At 38.7% G+C, this 16,674-nt stretch overlaps 1 protein-coding gene across 1 annotated transcript; it reads left to right on the top strand.

The window, feature by feature from the left end:
* The first annotated feature begins 3,731 nt into the window (after nucleotides 1-3,731).
* LOC145050322 (uncharacterized) lies at nucleotides 3,732-5,356 on the top strand. The gene is made up of 2 exons (XM_078998591.1): nucleotides 3,732-4,295; nucleotides 4,383-5,356. Exons 1-2 carry the CDS (start codon nucleotides 3,732-3,734, stop codon nucleotides 5,169-5,171), a joined length of 1,353 nt encoding a protein of 450 aa, XP_078854717.1. The 3' UTR covers nucleotides 5,172-5,356.
* The last annotated feature ends 11,318 nt before the right edge of the window (nucleotides 5,357-16,674 follow it).

Here is a 16,674-nt window from a genome sequence, read left to right as displayed (position 1 = left end):
GAATAAAATATGGTAGGATATTTAATTTCTCGAAAATTATAATTTAACCAAAGCCAACAACAATGCATGCTAAATAGAAAAAGTGACAGTTTGATTTTAATTTTTAGAACTACCAAGTTAAATCAAACGTTTTTTTAATATTAATCTTTCTTGTAGCCATTTTTTTGTTAATATTGTTGTTCTTTATAGAGTTTGATTAAATCTTGGAGCATGGAATCAAGTGCTTTGTTCCATTCAAGTCACTGTAGATAAGTAGTCCAAAATTTCAAGCTTTCGAACGACAACATATGACTTACAGATAATAATAGCCTAGATATCACACGAGATAGGGATGTTGTCCTCAAGAGAAATTTAGGTTAGAAATGGAATTTGAAGTATTTCAAGTACATTCTTGATCCAATAAGGATGCTGATATCACTAGGACAGTTGGACGATAAAGGACACATTATGTATTTTAACAATCACGAGTGGAAAGTAATGAATGAGAAAATTATGAAAGTCAGAAGTAAGAAACATTTTATATGGTCGAAGCTTCGATAGATGGAGTCAAGTCAACAATTGAAGATAAATACACTTCTACTTTATGGCACCTAAGGCTTCAAGACATGAATGACATAAGAAGGGAATAAATATGTTTCCTTTCAAAGAAAACGCCAACGCTAAATAGAGAAACCATGGAATTTTGTAAGCCATGTGTTGTTGGTAAAAAATAGAGGTTACCTTTGCAAAGATAGGACAAACTTTGATCTTTTCAACTAGAATAAATGATTCCATGAGGATTGTGTAAGTGTATTTCATCAAGAATGAATCTGTAGTATTCGATGACTTACAAAAGTGCAAGGCCGCTTTTAGAAATGAGAATTCTCAAAGTCAAGTACCTAAAGTCAGAAAATAGGGGTGAATATAGAAGTCCAGAGTTTGTTGATTACTATTGAGGACGCGATCCAAACAATGAAAATGGTTCTAGAGACACCTCAATAGAATGGTGTAGTGGAGGGAGTCGATTATAGAGAAATCTTCTCTCTGGCTGTGAAGATGACCATTGTAAGAAAGGTACTTGGTATTGTCATTACAAATTATTTTACTCTAGAGCAGCTTGTTTTGAAAATTTCTTTCTTACATGATGACTTTGATGAATATATCTACATGGTATAACTAAAAAAGTTTCCAAATTATTAGAAATAAAAACTGGTGTGCGAATTGATGAAAAGCCTATATGGATTATAACAAGATCTAATGTAGTAGGACTTGAAGTTTTATGACTTCATGAAGTAGAACGAGTACACGAGATATGATCGTGATCATTGTTGCTACCTAATTTCCTCTAACATTATCCTCTTGCTTTATTTTAATTACATGTTGGTACCTAGGTTTGACATGAATGAGATCAACAATCTGAAGAAGTAGTTATCCTGATAGTTCAAGAAGTACTTCGACTTAACTTATGCTAAGGATATAATTTGGGAGTCACATGAAACTTTCCAGGAGTCAATACGTAAGACTAGAATGAGCAAAGTAAAAATAGAAAAGGTCCCCTATGCATCAATAATATGTAGCCTGATGTATGTAATGGTTTTCATTAAAAGAGACATTGCTCACACTATGGGAGACATTACGAAGTTCATGTCCAATCTTGGAAAATGAGTGTTAAGAAGGTCTCAAGTGGCTTCTTTGCTACTTAAAGTTAACTTGCGGAGTTGTGTAGGTTAAGTCTTTGCATATGTTGACTTGGGGAGTTGTGCAGGTTAAGGGGAAACACTATGAGTTATGTATTCACAATTTAACTAACAACCATCTATGGGATGTCATAACTACAAAAGAGTGTTGCTCTTTTAACCACAAAAGTAATAGATATGGATATATCAAAAGGTACAAAGGAGCTCATTTGGAAAAAAGAACTTCCTGTAAGACTTATACTTTAATCAAGAACTATGTATCATACATTGTGATAATAAGAGCGCACTTTATGTGGCGATGAACCCAATATTTCCCATCAGGATGAAACATGTCATGATGAAAAACCATTTTATTAGGGAAATGATAAGCGATGGTACACTCAATTTGAAAATGATCCTTGGTGCATATAATTTTACATATACGGAGATGTTATGTATGGCCTCAACTAGCATTGCCCTGAATTAAAGCTAAAGCATAAACTATGAAAATTTTCAGATTATTTAAACTGGGTGGTAGAAGTTCTGCCGTTCAACCTCAAAATGGGAGAATGTTGACTTGTGGAGTCTAATTTAATACCAAAGGCAAAGTTGTTGCAAGTTCGGTAAAGGGTGTAGCTTCTTAGAACGTATTCTTGAATTTGGAGTGCAATATGATTTTTGGTGTCAACAAAGGTTGAATCAAAGTTGAAGTTTAGGCAATAACGTAATCCTGATAAGATGTTTTGAAGCAAATATTCACCTTCAATGTTATCAAATGCTTCGGTCGGTAGCTAAGCACTTTTTAGTCCAATGATACAAAATTAAACATTTCAAGCTTAGAGGACCAGTTTACTTTATCTGTTAGCCTGTTACAACCCTATTAGCACCACCAAAACTCTTTAGGTCAACAATGCTATTAATATATCCCAATTATTGTAACTCGAATATGTAATTAGGAAAATATGATATGAGGCGTTTTAAATCCAATAAATACATAGATATTGTAGAACATATTGAAATCAATAAAAAAAATCTCTCCAATTTGCTTGTGGATGTTGCATACTCACATTGATCAAGTGAACCATGTTAAATCTCCTTTTGTTTTTGTTAATATGCTTACCATAATCATTTTCATTGTTGTAAGTTTACTTTATGTCCTAACGTGTCACGACTCCTATTGGTTCAACTTAAAATATTATGGTCAATGAAATTATAACTGTATATCTCATTTATGACAACCCTAATTCGATTAGAAAAATAGTGCATGAGGCGTTGTAAATACAATAATTACATATTGTATAACATAATTTTTTGTGTTTTTGTTAATCTTATTAATTAGCATAAGCATATATTGTGTTTTTTTTGGTCTGAGTTATCATTTCCTTGGAAAATTATTCTATTGAGGATTTTATATTTTATTAGTTTTAACTCGTGGAAACTACGGTTGCAAAATTAGTTAAACTTTTATAGTAAAAAACTAAAAATTATTAATAAATTATTTTAAGTAAATTATTAATTAAGAAATATTTTTTGTTATATAAAATTATAATAGCTAATTTAAATAAATACATAAATAATATCAACTTATAATCTATATTAATTTTATTTATTTATTTTTCAATATTATTAATTTAATATAATTAGAATCGAAAATTTAAAATTAAAAATTAATAGATTGAAAGTTATATATTAGAAAGCATAATAAAAACACACTATCACCCAAATTTTTTTTTATTAGAATACGAAAATTAAGATCCGTACGAAAGTTTCAATGTTACATTTCAATATAATTTATAGAAAGTAGTAACTATTATATTCATATTGTACAACGTCACATTTCAATCATTAGTCAAATTCTCACGCGTATTTTTTATTACTCGCAGAGTAATTGACTAATTTGAGAATACCATCTAATTATCTACTAAAAATTATGTATACAACTTAAACAAACACGTTATAATAGCGTTAAGCAATCAGTGAGTTTACTTTGTAACATCTGGTCAACGTTTACTTTAGACAAGTACACGAATATATACATGTAAATATGGCGACTTTCCACAGAAGAAAGTACACAAAATGAACCCAAACCTGTTCGACGCATCCTTAACAGGAAATGTACAACTCCTTAATGCATTGCTCCAGGAGGACGAGTTTGTTCTTGACAGGATTCCACTCAGCTGCTTCAGCGAAACACCATTGCACATTGCAGCCTTGAGAGGCCACCTCGATTTCGTGAAGATTCTTGTGCGTAAAAAACCGAAACTCGCTATGTCTGTTGATTCGCAAAGAAGAACAGCTCTCCACTTGGCATCTACCGAGGGCCACGTGGAGATTGTATGTGAACTCCTGAACGTGATGAGTCCTGAAGGATGGCGTTTCCACGACCAAGAAGGAAGAACAGCGCTGCAGTTGGCTGTCATGAATGAACAATTAGAGATAATAAAACTTCTGATTCAGAAAGATGTTGGTAAAGAGCTACAAAGAAACGGGGAGACCATTTTGCATACGTGCATCTCATGGAATCGCTTTGAGGCCATGAAATTGCTGTCTGAACTATGGAATGATGAAGAGCTGGCGAAGCTCACAGATTGCAATGACAACACCCTCCTTCACCTAGCTGTTGTTCATAAACAGATCCAGGTTTTGTTTTAACTTTGCTTTTAATTAAGATCACTTTTGACTCATCTGTAAATGTCGAATTGCTCATGTTTATGATTATATGTGTAGACTGTTACGTATCTTCTTCAGAAACCAAGTGTTAGAGCAGCTGGAAATATTGTTAATGGACATGGATTCACAGCACTTGATATTCTTGATCATTGTCCACAGGATCTCGGCGCATTACAAATTCGTAGTTTACTTATGGAAGCCAACTTTCTGAGAGCTAAAGATGTTAGCTATTCCCTTAGACCATTTCAAAGTTCAACGGAATCCAAATCCTCAGAAGCAGTTGCCATTCCGGAAAGCAAGCACAAATTAGGATGCATGTCAAGAGTATGGAAGTGGTATCTGAATCACAATGGAGATTGGTTGGAGAAACAACGTGGGATTCTGATTTTGGCAGCGATATTAGTGGCAGGAACATCATTCTATTCTGGGCTACACCCTCCAGGAGGAACGTTTATTAATTCTAATGATGGACCTCTGGGAAACGCAGTTCAAACAGAAGTAGTAATGGGTAATTCCACCACATTCGTGATACATAATACCATAATCATGGTTGTTTCAATGATGATTGCTCTAGTGTTTCTGTGTGGAATCTCTCTACGGAACAAGTTCTGTTTGTGGGTGCTTAATCTCGCAAGTGCTTGCATCCTGTTTTATACGACTCTTACTTATTTACAGGAGATAGCCTGGATGTCGCCTGATTCCTGGGTGAATGCTCCAACAGCTTACATGTGCTTTGCATGGATACTGTTATGCTTTTTGTTTGCCTTCATCCACACGGTATTCTTCGGAATATGGGTGATAAAGAAGCTCTTGAACGCTAGAGCAAGGAAAAGGAACAATATATGATTATGTTGTGGTATAATAATCTACAGTCTGTCCGTTTGTACGTTGATCATATTGAATTTGTTTCTATTGATCTCTAAATGTATCATATGTTTTATTTGCTTTGGCTGTGGCTTGAGTCTTTCTTATGAAGTGAAGTATGAGTTTAATCGCATTTATGTGGCTTATGTAGTGGGACCAAGAGAAACAAGCGAGAAACCGAATCAAATTTAAACCGACATAATTCTTATATCGGACCTCCTTTTAAATTTTTACCTTAGCTAGTTTGATTGTCTTTGGTGTCGTTTTAGATGCTTAAAACTTGAAACGAGGTATGCCGAAAATATCGTAAGAAAATTTGTATTGAAGATTCAAAATGTATAAGAATTCACTCGCTAAATGAATTACGTATAGTTAATTTAGATGCTTTACACATTAATTATTTCTTATTATCTTTCATTACTAACTATAAGCAGTGGCCAATCTAGCCCGGAAGTCAAGTGGGTGCATAGTTGACCGTTGAACGGTGTAAATTATTACTAATAATAATAATAACCAAAAAATCGAATAACTCTTAAAACCTTCAACTAAATATCATTTCACAGTTGAAATCTACAATGCACATAGCTAAGAAACGTTTGATAACATTTTCATTTGTATATTTGAAAATCCTTCTCTTTCAACCGCGCAAATTACATAATCATTTAGTAAATCATCCGAAATTCGATTCGGCAAGTCCGACTATACAAGCTTCCTCACGGAAAAACATCTCTCTACCGTTGCGGTTGCAACCGGCAAGACCAACGACAACTTCATTAACCGATAAATCAAAGGAAAGAACCGATGCATCTTGGTTTCCACCATCACTTAAGCAAGGTCGGATATCCTCTTCAAAGTTGCAAATATTTCATCTTGTTGCATATGATTGGGGTAAACCGAAAGTTCTTATAGAATATCCAAACTATCTTTAGAGCTAAAATCATGTGGATAGAAATCGATTAACTTCTGTAACTTTGATGGGTCAAAGTCACAAAATGATTCATATGGATTCAAACCTATCATACAAATAAGCAGTTCGGAACTTACTTCATTAAAGCGATCACCGAACTTTTGAATTTGCATATCCAAAACCATGTTAAAACAAAAAAACTCATAATAGTGGCGGTTGGAAATATTGGTATATTGTCTTCGAGCTCTTGGGTTGACATAAACTTTTTCCATGTTCAACATTTTAATGACATTATTCTCACAAAAAGATGTGATATCCAATATAAGTGCATCAAACCCATCATCTCTCATCATTTTCAACGTTGTAATGGTTGATTTCACCAAATTTATAGCATTCACAATATCTTGATCATTTCTTAGTAGAGCTTGTGACAATGTTTGTGATCCCCAAAATTTTTAACATCAATTGCAAGTGGAACACAAAATCAAATGATCGAAGATATATTCGAAGACCACTTGCTTGACGTTGACTAAAACTATTAAGGCCTTCATCTTCAATATATTCAAGCACACCAAAAGCAGATGAAAACAAACCAACCAAATGTGATAGATTCTTATAATGAGAATTCCAATGTGCATCTTTAGTTGTAGTAAGAGAAAGTTATTGGTTTAATCCACTTCTGGTTTCAATTTCACCACGGTCGATGGATTCTTCTAGTTTATCTTTTTGACTTTCGCGCATCATATTTGTACGTTTACAAGAAGCACACACAACATTCATTAGAATAGCTACCATATCAAAAAAGTCTCCAACGTTGTGATGTTTTTTTTGCAACCGCCACAATGACTAGCTGTAATTGGTGACCATAGCAACGAACAAAATACATAAAGGTATTTTCTTTCTTGATTAAAGATTTTAAACCATTAAAGGTCTCACTCATATTGCTTGCTCCATCATAACCTTGTCCCCAGATCTTTGTCAAACTCAATCCATATTCAGAAAATAAAGAGTCAATAGTAGATTTTAAAGACAACCCATATGTCTCATTCACATGAACTAGACCAATAAACCTTTCTTTTACAATCCCACATGTAATATATCACAAAACTACCACAATTTGTTCCTTTTTGGATATATCGCTGGACTCGTCAACTTTTATATATATATATATATATATATATATATATATATATATATATATATATATATCCCAATTTTTTAATATATATCCCAATTTATAATGTGACTACAAGAATGTCTTGATGAAAATTTATGTCAATTTATAATTTGGTGAAATCTACTTGTTTGCATCTCGCCTAGTTACCGGTCATGACTAAACTAGAGCGGATTGCAAACGATTATGCATCTTTTGATTTTCACAAATCACATTCCTTGAGCGACTTATGGACATTTATCCCATTGTTTACATAAATTCTAGTAGTACGTTCATAAGAAGTCTTAAATCGATTTTTATAGGAGGAATGTATCAACTAATTTGATGTTACTAATTATTATGTCATGTTACCAATAATTTGCCCAATTCATTCTTTAACCTTAGGAGTTGGTTACCAGTGGGTTTTCTTTAAAAAATGTATAGTTTGTTGGTGTTTTTTTTGTAAAGACGCCTTACTTGAATGGTGTTTTTTTTGAAAAAAACAAAACTCCCATGTGTTTTCTGAATGATTTTTGAAACATAATTACCCCAATGAGTCATTTTCTCTTGTTTATTTTCCTTTAATAGTTTTTTTATCAGCAATTACCGGTTACGATAAGGTGAAATTGAACAAAGTATGTAGTTTGTTGTTATTTTTTATACAAATATTTTACTTGGATGATGTTTTTTGAATATAGAAAATTTGAATGATGTTTTTTGAATGATTTTGAAACATAGTTACCCTTATAAATAATTTTCCTTTTATTTTATTAGCGAAATGCAAGGTATATATGTTTTAGGGGTTTTTCATGCTCTCACTTCCCTTAAGTAGCTAATCGAGATGGTTCTTAACCCTCTAAGCCTATGCATTACTAGATAACTATCTATTACCAACTAACTCCATGCATTAATTCTTTCCACAAATAAGCCTCTCAAAGACAACTCCATAACAATTTTCACTTTGATTGAGACGCTCAAGCAAGTCTGTAAATTAGCTCCCTATCACTACTAGAAAAAAAACCTTTAATGAAACATAAATTACGAGACACTAATTTATGAAAAAAAATATATGTCAACAAACTAATGTCATTTTTTTGTGAAAATTGAATCATAAAATTAATGCCATTTTTTAATGAAAGTTGAAGGATTTAAGACATACATAGTTTTCTGTTGTAAAATTATCTTATTTTTGAAAAAACAACTCGTGACTCTTTCTAATTATGTATGTGTCTTGAATATAAAATATGTTGTCTTATATTTCCATCTCCATCCCTTGCACTAAATTCCAAATGAAGAGGTTATACTACTTAGGGTTCACTTTTACCAAAGTATCCATATTTTCTTGATCATGAAATACAACCTAATAGTAGGGACAACTTTTGGGCATTTTAGGGATAAGCAGTCTAGATTGTCCATGATTATTTATGTAGCGTCTAAATTTTCACAATAAGATAAATACCCATTTTTATAAAAATAGTTATGACCAAACCACTTGTTCATAAGTCCATAACCAAAATTCAAAATCAAAGTATAAATAAAATTCATCACCTAAATCTCAAAACATAATTGTTTATGATATTTGTGTATAGTCATGTTTTCGCCATCCCATGATAAGAAGAAAAAAATTAAATGTATAAGTATAAGCATAATGCTTAGTGAGTTCCCTATAAATAGCACATACATCTCAAGATAACATTACATAACAATAACAATATAATCTCCAAAATTTCAAATCTAAATTTTCATTTGAAAATAAATGCATTTGTCCCAATTACAACTTCTAGGATCAAAATAAAACCATTTGATTCAAAACATTTATCTGAGTATAGACATAAGAGTTATTAAGTGTGAAAATCTCAAATAGATGTGATGCAATCAAGTTGCGCCCTTCCTTCAATACAAGAAAACTGGAAACAATTTAAACTTAAAACCATAAGTACAAAGCTTAGTAATTTTTCTAAGATACAACATATCAAACGGGCCATGCCCACATAAATAACGGACCCTGCCCAAAGATTATAACAGTCCCCACTCTAACTCACATAACAGGCGCCGCCTAACATACATAATGGGCCCCACCTAACTTACATAAATGCATTTATGCAAGAGTCACATAGACAAAAAAACATCAAGTATCCTAAAATTTATAGTGAGAAGACTAACCTAAAGCTAAGAATTAAATCCTCACACTCAAGTCCTTGAAGGAGTCAACCGGTACGAACCACCTAATAATGTTGTCATATATGCCTGGGGCTTAATGTTCTGTCATAGTGGTTCCGACTGGGTCGAACCATGAAATCACAACAATGAAGAGGAGACATCATTCGACGTCCGGGAGGTGGTTCCGAGAGGAAGCTCTGATGGTTTAGTTAGTATGTGTGTGTGTGGGAATATAGAGATTAGGGTTTTAAGTAAGAAGAAAGCGACCCCTTCCCCTAGAAGAGAAAGATCCAATTTATACATGTATTCTTCTGAGCATGATCCTAATAATATCATTTGTCCCGTTTGGGCCGGCAAGACGTGGATGAGTCCCATTGGTGGATCGTGCACTAATAGTGGTCATCATCTATTGGTTTAGAGGAGACAGAGGATAACGCTCTGAGCATTACACTTGTCGCCCTAGGAAGTGACTAACTATGTTTTGGCTTATTATAGACTAGAGATCATCATCTGGAACTGGACTTGGAGCGAGAGTGCCAAGTACCGAGATCCTAGTGTAAGACCACGACGACGAGGGTGAGGGTCAGGCACTAGGCCGGGACCCCTTCCTTCATCTTAGATAAATACTAGAAGGCCTTATAAGGAGTTTTGGGACATTTTGGCATAAATATTGGGGAGTTTACGGCCCAAGCATAGTCTTGGCCGTAAACTCTTCATTTGGCATCAAAATGAGATGTTTAATGGTACAACACACTTCCTAGGGCCTTAGCTAATTTCCTTACATGCCCTAGATAAGTTTTGGGACTTGTTTGACACAAATTTTTGGGTGTTTACGGCCCAAGCTTAGGCTAGGCCGTAAACTCCTCATTTTGTCCTCAAATGGTGTTGTTTGATGCATTTAATCCTTCCTTAGTGTCAAGTCTAAATTACCAAACACCTTAGATGAGTTTTTGGGGCTTCAAACAAGGATTTGTGGGGTTTTTGGGGTGTTTACGGCCTAAGCACAAGCTTGGGCCGTAAACTCCTTTTTAAGCTCCAATTTCTTGTGTTTTGGTGTCCAAACTCTCCTAGGTATATGCCTTAATTAGTTCATGAGCTTAAAGGAAGGAAAAACATGGTCTTTGGCATGATTTTGGAGGTTTACGGCCTAAGGGGCTTCTTAGGCCGTAAACTCCCTTTTTGTTCTTTGTTTTCTATGATTTTTGGCCTCTAATTACAATGAAGTATGTCTAGATTAAGATAGGGAATGAGTACTTACGTTTGGAAGTCGGAAATTAGCGGAACTGGGGTCGATTTCGGGTCTAGAGAGAGAAAGTAGTGAGAGAGAGTGAATGTGTGGTAAAAGAGTGTTCAAATGTTGTGCACCCTCCTTTCATATGTCTCGGGTATTGTACCCGATACACGGCTACCCGATGCTTAAAGTTAACAGGGTTAAAACTTTTTACCCGGGTGAAGTGGTTGAGAAAGTAATACAACTCTATTAGGTTAAACGGGGTTAACACATACGAGTTATATTTCTTATGATAATATCAAGACATGCATATAACTAGATATTCGGTTATAGACGATTCCAAATATTACATAAAATAATGTATAGCGACGCATTCCGTTAGTGAAAATGGGATTTGTAACGGGAATAGATTTGGGGTTGTCACATCATCCCCCCGCTAGGGGAATTTCGTCCCGAAATTTAGAATACAAACAGATACGTTATTACAATACTACTAAGCAAAGAGATGAGGATATTTGAGTTTCATTTGATCCTCACGCTCCCAAGTGAATTCCGGCCCTCGCTTGGCGTTCCACCGAACCTTCACAATTGGGATGCGGCTTTGTTTCGTCCGTTTTACTTCACGATCCAAAACCTCCGCAAGCTCTTCCACGAAATTGAGGCTCTCATTGATCTCGATCTCGTCGAGGGGGACCACGAGAGTCTCGTCAGACAGACATTTCTTCAAGTTTGAGACGTGGAAGGTAGGATGTATGTTACTTAGCTCGCGGGGTAAGTTTAGTTTGTAAGCTATAGGGCCGATTCTGGCAAGAATCTCAAAAGGCCCTATGTACCTTGGGTTTAACTTTCCACGCTTCCCGAAGCGTATCGTGCCTTTCCAGGGCGAGACCTTCAGAAGGACTCGGTCTCCCACCTGGAATTCCAAGGGTTTCCTTCGTTTGTCGGCGTAGCTTTTCTGTCGATCCCTAGCGGCTTTTAGTCGTTCACGTATCTGTACAATCTTCTCGGTTGTCTCCCGAATGATCTCCGGACCAGTGAGGGCGCTGTCAGGAACTCGTCCTTTAGCTAACTGAGTGTCTCCCACCTCAGCCCAGCACAAAGGGGATCTGCACTTCCGGCCGTAGAGGGCTTCGAATGGAGCTGCCTTGATGCTCGTATGATAACTATTGTTGTAGGAAAACTCCACAAGGGGCAAGTGTGTATCCCACGATTTCCCGAAGTCGATCACACAAGCTCGCAGCATGTCTTCTAAGGTTTGGATCGTCCTCTCACTTTGTCCGTCAGTTTGCGGATGGTAGGCTGTACTCATGTCCAGCCTCGTCCCTAGTGCCTTTTGCAATGATTGCCAAAATCTAGAGGTGAACCTACTATCTCTGTCTGATATAATAGATATAGGGACGCCATGCAGCCGCACTATTTCGTTTATATATGTTCTAGTGAGCTTCTCCATCTTGTCCGTCTCCTTGATGGGTAGAAAGTGCGCAGACTTGGTCAACCTGTCAACGATGACCCAAATGGTATCTAATCCACCTGCTGTCTTGGGCAGCTTGGTGATAAAGTCCATTGTGATTCGCTCCCACTTCCATTCTGGTACCTCCAGTTGTTGGAGGAGTCCTGATGGCTTTTGATATTCGGCTTTGACCTTTGCACAAGTAAGGCACTTACTTACAAAGGTAGCGATCTCCGCTTTCATGTTCGGCCACCAGTATAGCTTTTTGAGATCCAGATACATCTTATCTGAACCCGGGTGGACGGAGTAACGAGTGTTGTGTGCTTCCCTCATAACCAAATCTCTGAAACCACCATGGCGTGGAGTCCAGATTCGGTCCATGAAGTAATAGGCTCCGTCACCCTTAACCTCCAGATTTTTATCCATTCAGCGCAGGGATTCTCCCGTCACGTTTCTAGGCTTTAAGGCTTCCAGCTGAGCCTCTTTGATCTGTGTGGATAGATGTGAATGTATAGTCATTGTCAACGACTTGGTCCTTCGTCCGGAATATTCCTTTCTGCTCAGGGCGTCAGCTACTACGTTGGCTTTCCCCGGATGATATCTAATTTCACAGTCGTAATCGTTAAGTAACTCGACCCATCGACGCTGTCTCATGTTGAGTTCTTTTTAGTTTAGTATATGTTGGAGGCTTTTATGATCAGTGTACACCACGCTCTTCGTCCCATACAAGTAGTGTCTCCAGATTTTTAGTGCGAAGACGACCGCTCCTAACTCGAGGTCGTGAGTAGTGTAGTTCAATTCATGGTTCTTTAGCTGTCTCGAAGCATAGGCGATAACCTTGCCTCGTTGCATCAAGACACAACCGAGCCCCTGATTGGATGCGTCACAGTATACGACAAAATCTTCTGTCCCTTCGGGAAGGGATAATACTGGTGCGGTGCATAGGGCTCGCTTCAGGGTCTGAAATGCCTTCTCCTGTTTTTCTTCCCAGTCAAATGATACACCCTTCTGTGTTAGCATGGTGAGAGGTTTTGCAATCCGAGAGAAATTTTGGATGAATCGGCGGTAGTAGCCAGCGAGGCCTAGAAATTGACGAATTTCCGTAGGCGTCTTTGGTGCTGACCAGTTCTCAATAGCTTTGATTTTGGAGGGTTCCACGTGGATTCCGTCTTCACTGACCACGTGCCCTAAGAATTCAACTCTTCGGATCCAAAACTCGCACTTAGAGAACTTCGCATACAACTTCTCGGATCGCAGGGTTTCCAGGACTAATCGTAATTGATTCCCGTGCTCTTCCTCGCTCCGAGAGTAGACGAGTATGTCGTCAATAAAGACGATGACGAACTGATCTAGATATGGACGACATACCCTATTCATCAAGTCCATGAATACTGCGGGGGCGTTAGTCAGTCCAAAGGGCATCACTACGAACTCAAAATGCCCGTAGTGAGTTCGGAAGGCTGTCTTTCGAACATCTTCCTCAAGCTCCCGTAACTGATGGTACCCCGATCTAAGATCAATCTTGGAGAAGTAACTTGCTCCTTGGAGTTGGTCGAATAGGTCGTCGATACGAGGAAGAGGATAGCGATTTTTGATCGTGAGTTTATTGAGTTCCCTATAATCGATGCACATCCGAAACGACCCATCCTTTTTCTTCACGAACAAGACCGGAGCTCCCCAAGGTGAGAAACTCGGTCTTATAAAGCCCTTGCTGTGCAGTTCGTTGAGTTGACCGGAGAGTTCTTGCATTTCGGCGGGCGCTAGACGGTAGGGTGACTTAGCTACGGGGGTAGCTCCTGGGTTTGGTCGATTCTGAATTCAACCTGTCGTTTGGGAGGTAGGCCTGGAAGATCCTCCGGGGAGACATCAGGAAAATCGCATACTACAGGAATGTCTTTTGGATCTTTCGATTTCTGGTTAGTGTCGACAACGTGAGCAAGAAAGGCGCGATATTCCTTGCGCAAGTATTTCTGAGCCTGAATACTAGAGATGATACGAAGGTTTGTACTTGGGTTATCTCCGTATATCAATAGGGTCCCTCGATTCGGAAAGTTCAGGCGAATGGCTTTCTCGGAGCATAGGATATCGGCGTAGTGAAGGCTTAACCAATCCATACCAACAATGACATCGAAATTTTTGATTGAGACTGGTATAAGATCGATTAAAAAGGGGTGATCATCTAACGTGATAGTACAACCTATATAGATTTCATTAGAGCTTTCTGTCTTCCCATTAGCCATTTCTACAATGAATGTTTCTTTTAGTGGTTGAGGGGTTTGTTTGAGTAAGTGTTTAAAGTTTTGATTTATGAAGCTTCTTTCTACACCACTATTGAATAAGACATAGGCATAAGAGTTGTTGAGAAGAAACGTACCCGTGACCACCGTGGGATCAGCTACCGCTTCATTGTGACCGATAGCAAGTAACCTTCCAGTTCCCCCAGCGTTTGCAGTCTTCGGACAGTTCTTCTTAAAATGGCCCGCTTCACCGCAGCCATAACAAGTTGGGGTCACTCCCATACCAGGAACCTGTGTGATAGGTTTGGGAGGGGCCTTGCAAAATCGGACAGTATGGCCCTTTCGTCCGCAGTTGGAACACTGCAATTCACGGCAAGGACCGTTGTGGTGAAAAGGGCACTTGGGACACTTAGGCAAGTTTCCACTGTAAGCTTTTGGTGGGGCTGGAGCAGCTGATGCGGTTGGGGTGGTGGCAGCATGGACCGCCACAATTTGCTGGTCCTTGGGGGCGTTTTGAGTTTTCTTGCCTTTCTTCTTATCCCATCGTTTCCTTTTTCTGTCAGACGATCCGGATGGTGCAGTGGTTGTTGTGGTTGTTGTTGCTGGAGTGGAGGAGATTTCGTGGTTGATCAGACTCTGGGCCAATTCCTTGGCGCTGTCGAAAGTGGTAGGGCGTGAAGCCAGAACATTTCCTCGATACGGGGGCACTAAACCCCAGATGTACCGTTCAATTTTCTTGTTTTCGGACGGGATCATGTTGGGACACATAGCCGCCAAGTCGCAAAACCTGGTCGTATAAGCCGTTATGTCGGTCCCCTTCATCTTGAGGTTCCAGAGTTCTTCCTCAAGCTTCTGAACTTCGCCCCTAGGGCAGTACTCTCCTCTCATAAGATCTTTTAGAGTGTCCCAGCCCATGGCATTGGCTGTGACCAAGGAGAGTGCGTTGACATGGCCGTTCCACCATGACAAGGCCCTGTTAGTGAGGGTAGCAGTAGCAAACTTGATTTTGCTCTCTTCGGGACAAGAGCACATCTCGAATACAGTTTCGGTTCTTTCGAACCATTGGGACAATGCCGGGATCCCTCCGGTACCATCAAAGAAGGTAGGTTTACAATTCATGAAGTCCTTATAAGTGCATCCCTGCACTCGTTGGTGGACTTCACCAAATCTAGAATTCCCACCACTTGCATCACCGGAGTTCATTTGGGCCATGGCTGCTGTTACAGCCGCAGTCACAGCCGTTTGGAACAACATCGGATCGAACTGAGGTGGAGGAGGTGGTGGAGGAGGGGTTTGAGTTGCAGGTCTTCCTCTGCTGGGACGCTTTCGTGGAGGCATCCTTCACTGGAAGATCATAGAAATGATAGCAATAGTAAGAGCCTATTGCGAATATGAATAAAGTGTTTCGTGGATTGAATCAACATAATCCAAGATCAGGGTGAGAGTTATAGCAATAGAGAAATCAACTGCCAATATACTGGTATTAATGATGCAACACAAGTTCATGAAAATTGACCTAGCAGTAGGTCTTACATCATACCATAGAGAAAATGTTGGCAGTTTAGAGGTTCAACTAGAGTACTTTTAAACTAGGAATGTTTACAGACAAGAGACCTACGGAACATAGAGATAAGAGGCTAGTCCTTTAAACAAAAGAGTGAGGTAACTAGATGTCTTCTACTGGCGACGGTTGCTTGTTGGGCGAATCCTCAGATCCGCTAGTTGACGCATAACTTCTTGAAGGTGTCGATCATGAGTCCTTTGGCATGCTCGGAGTTCCCTAACTTCAGCTCGGGATGCAGCCAGCTGATGCTGCAGAGCCTCGTTGGTCCTCCTTGTCCTGTCTATGAATTCTTCGAGTTGGCGGATGCGAACAGTGTTGAGGTTTGAGTTGGCATCCACTTCTACAACTCGACCAATAGCAGCTTGACTTTGCTCATCATTCCTGGCAATCCTTCGGATCATGATGGGCAGAACCCGATCCGCCGATCCTGCTTTGCTTAAGTTGTAGAAGCTTCGGTCTCCATTATAAGGCAAGGGCTGACCCTGCTCCTCGCTCCATCGATGCAAGGATATCGCCCACATAGGAGTGGGGCCCTGAAATGCCGGTCGGGGGTTAGGGTTCGGGGCTTCAGGAGGTTGGTTGTTGACTTCTGGCTCGGAGCTCGAGCTATCCGAGAAACCTTAAGCATGATGGCCATCCAAAGGAATAGGGTGATCGTCGTCTGACTCCTCTTCGAGCCATCCTCCATTGCCCTGGTTCGGAAAGTACGGAACGCCGGGTAGGTGGAAGCCAGCCATGCTATCTAAGCGAGAAAGGGGGAAAAGAGGATTAATAGACGTACTA

The sequence above is a fragment of the Lactuca serriola genome, chromosome 5, assembly GCF_051521515.1.
Source record: "Lactuca serriola cultivar US96UC23 chromosome 5, Lser_US96UC23_V15, whole genome shotgun sequence".
In the NCBI taxonomy this organism is placed as follows: Eukaryota; Viridiplantae; Streptophyta; class Magnoliopsida; order Asterales; family Asteraceae; genus Lactuca; species Lactuca serriola.
The sequence above is the reverse complement of the archived record's forward strand: the minus strand, read 5'-3'. Positions and strand labels throughout refer to the sequence as shown.

Coding starts and splice junctions, on each gene's coding strand:
- LOC145050322 (XM_078998591.1), top strand. CDS start 3,732: ATGAACCCAAACCTGTTCGACGCATCCTTAACAGGAAATGTACAACTC. Junction 4,296..4,382: donor TTGTTCATAAACAGATCCAG/GTTTTGTTTTAA, acceptor TTATATGTGTAG/ACTGTTACGTATCTTCTTCA.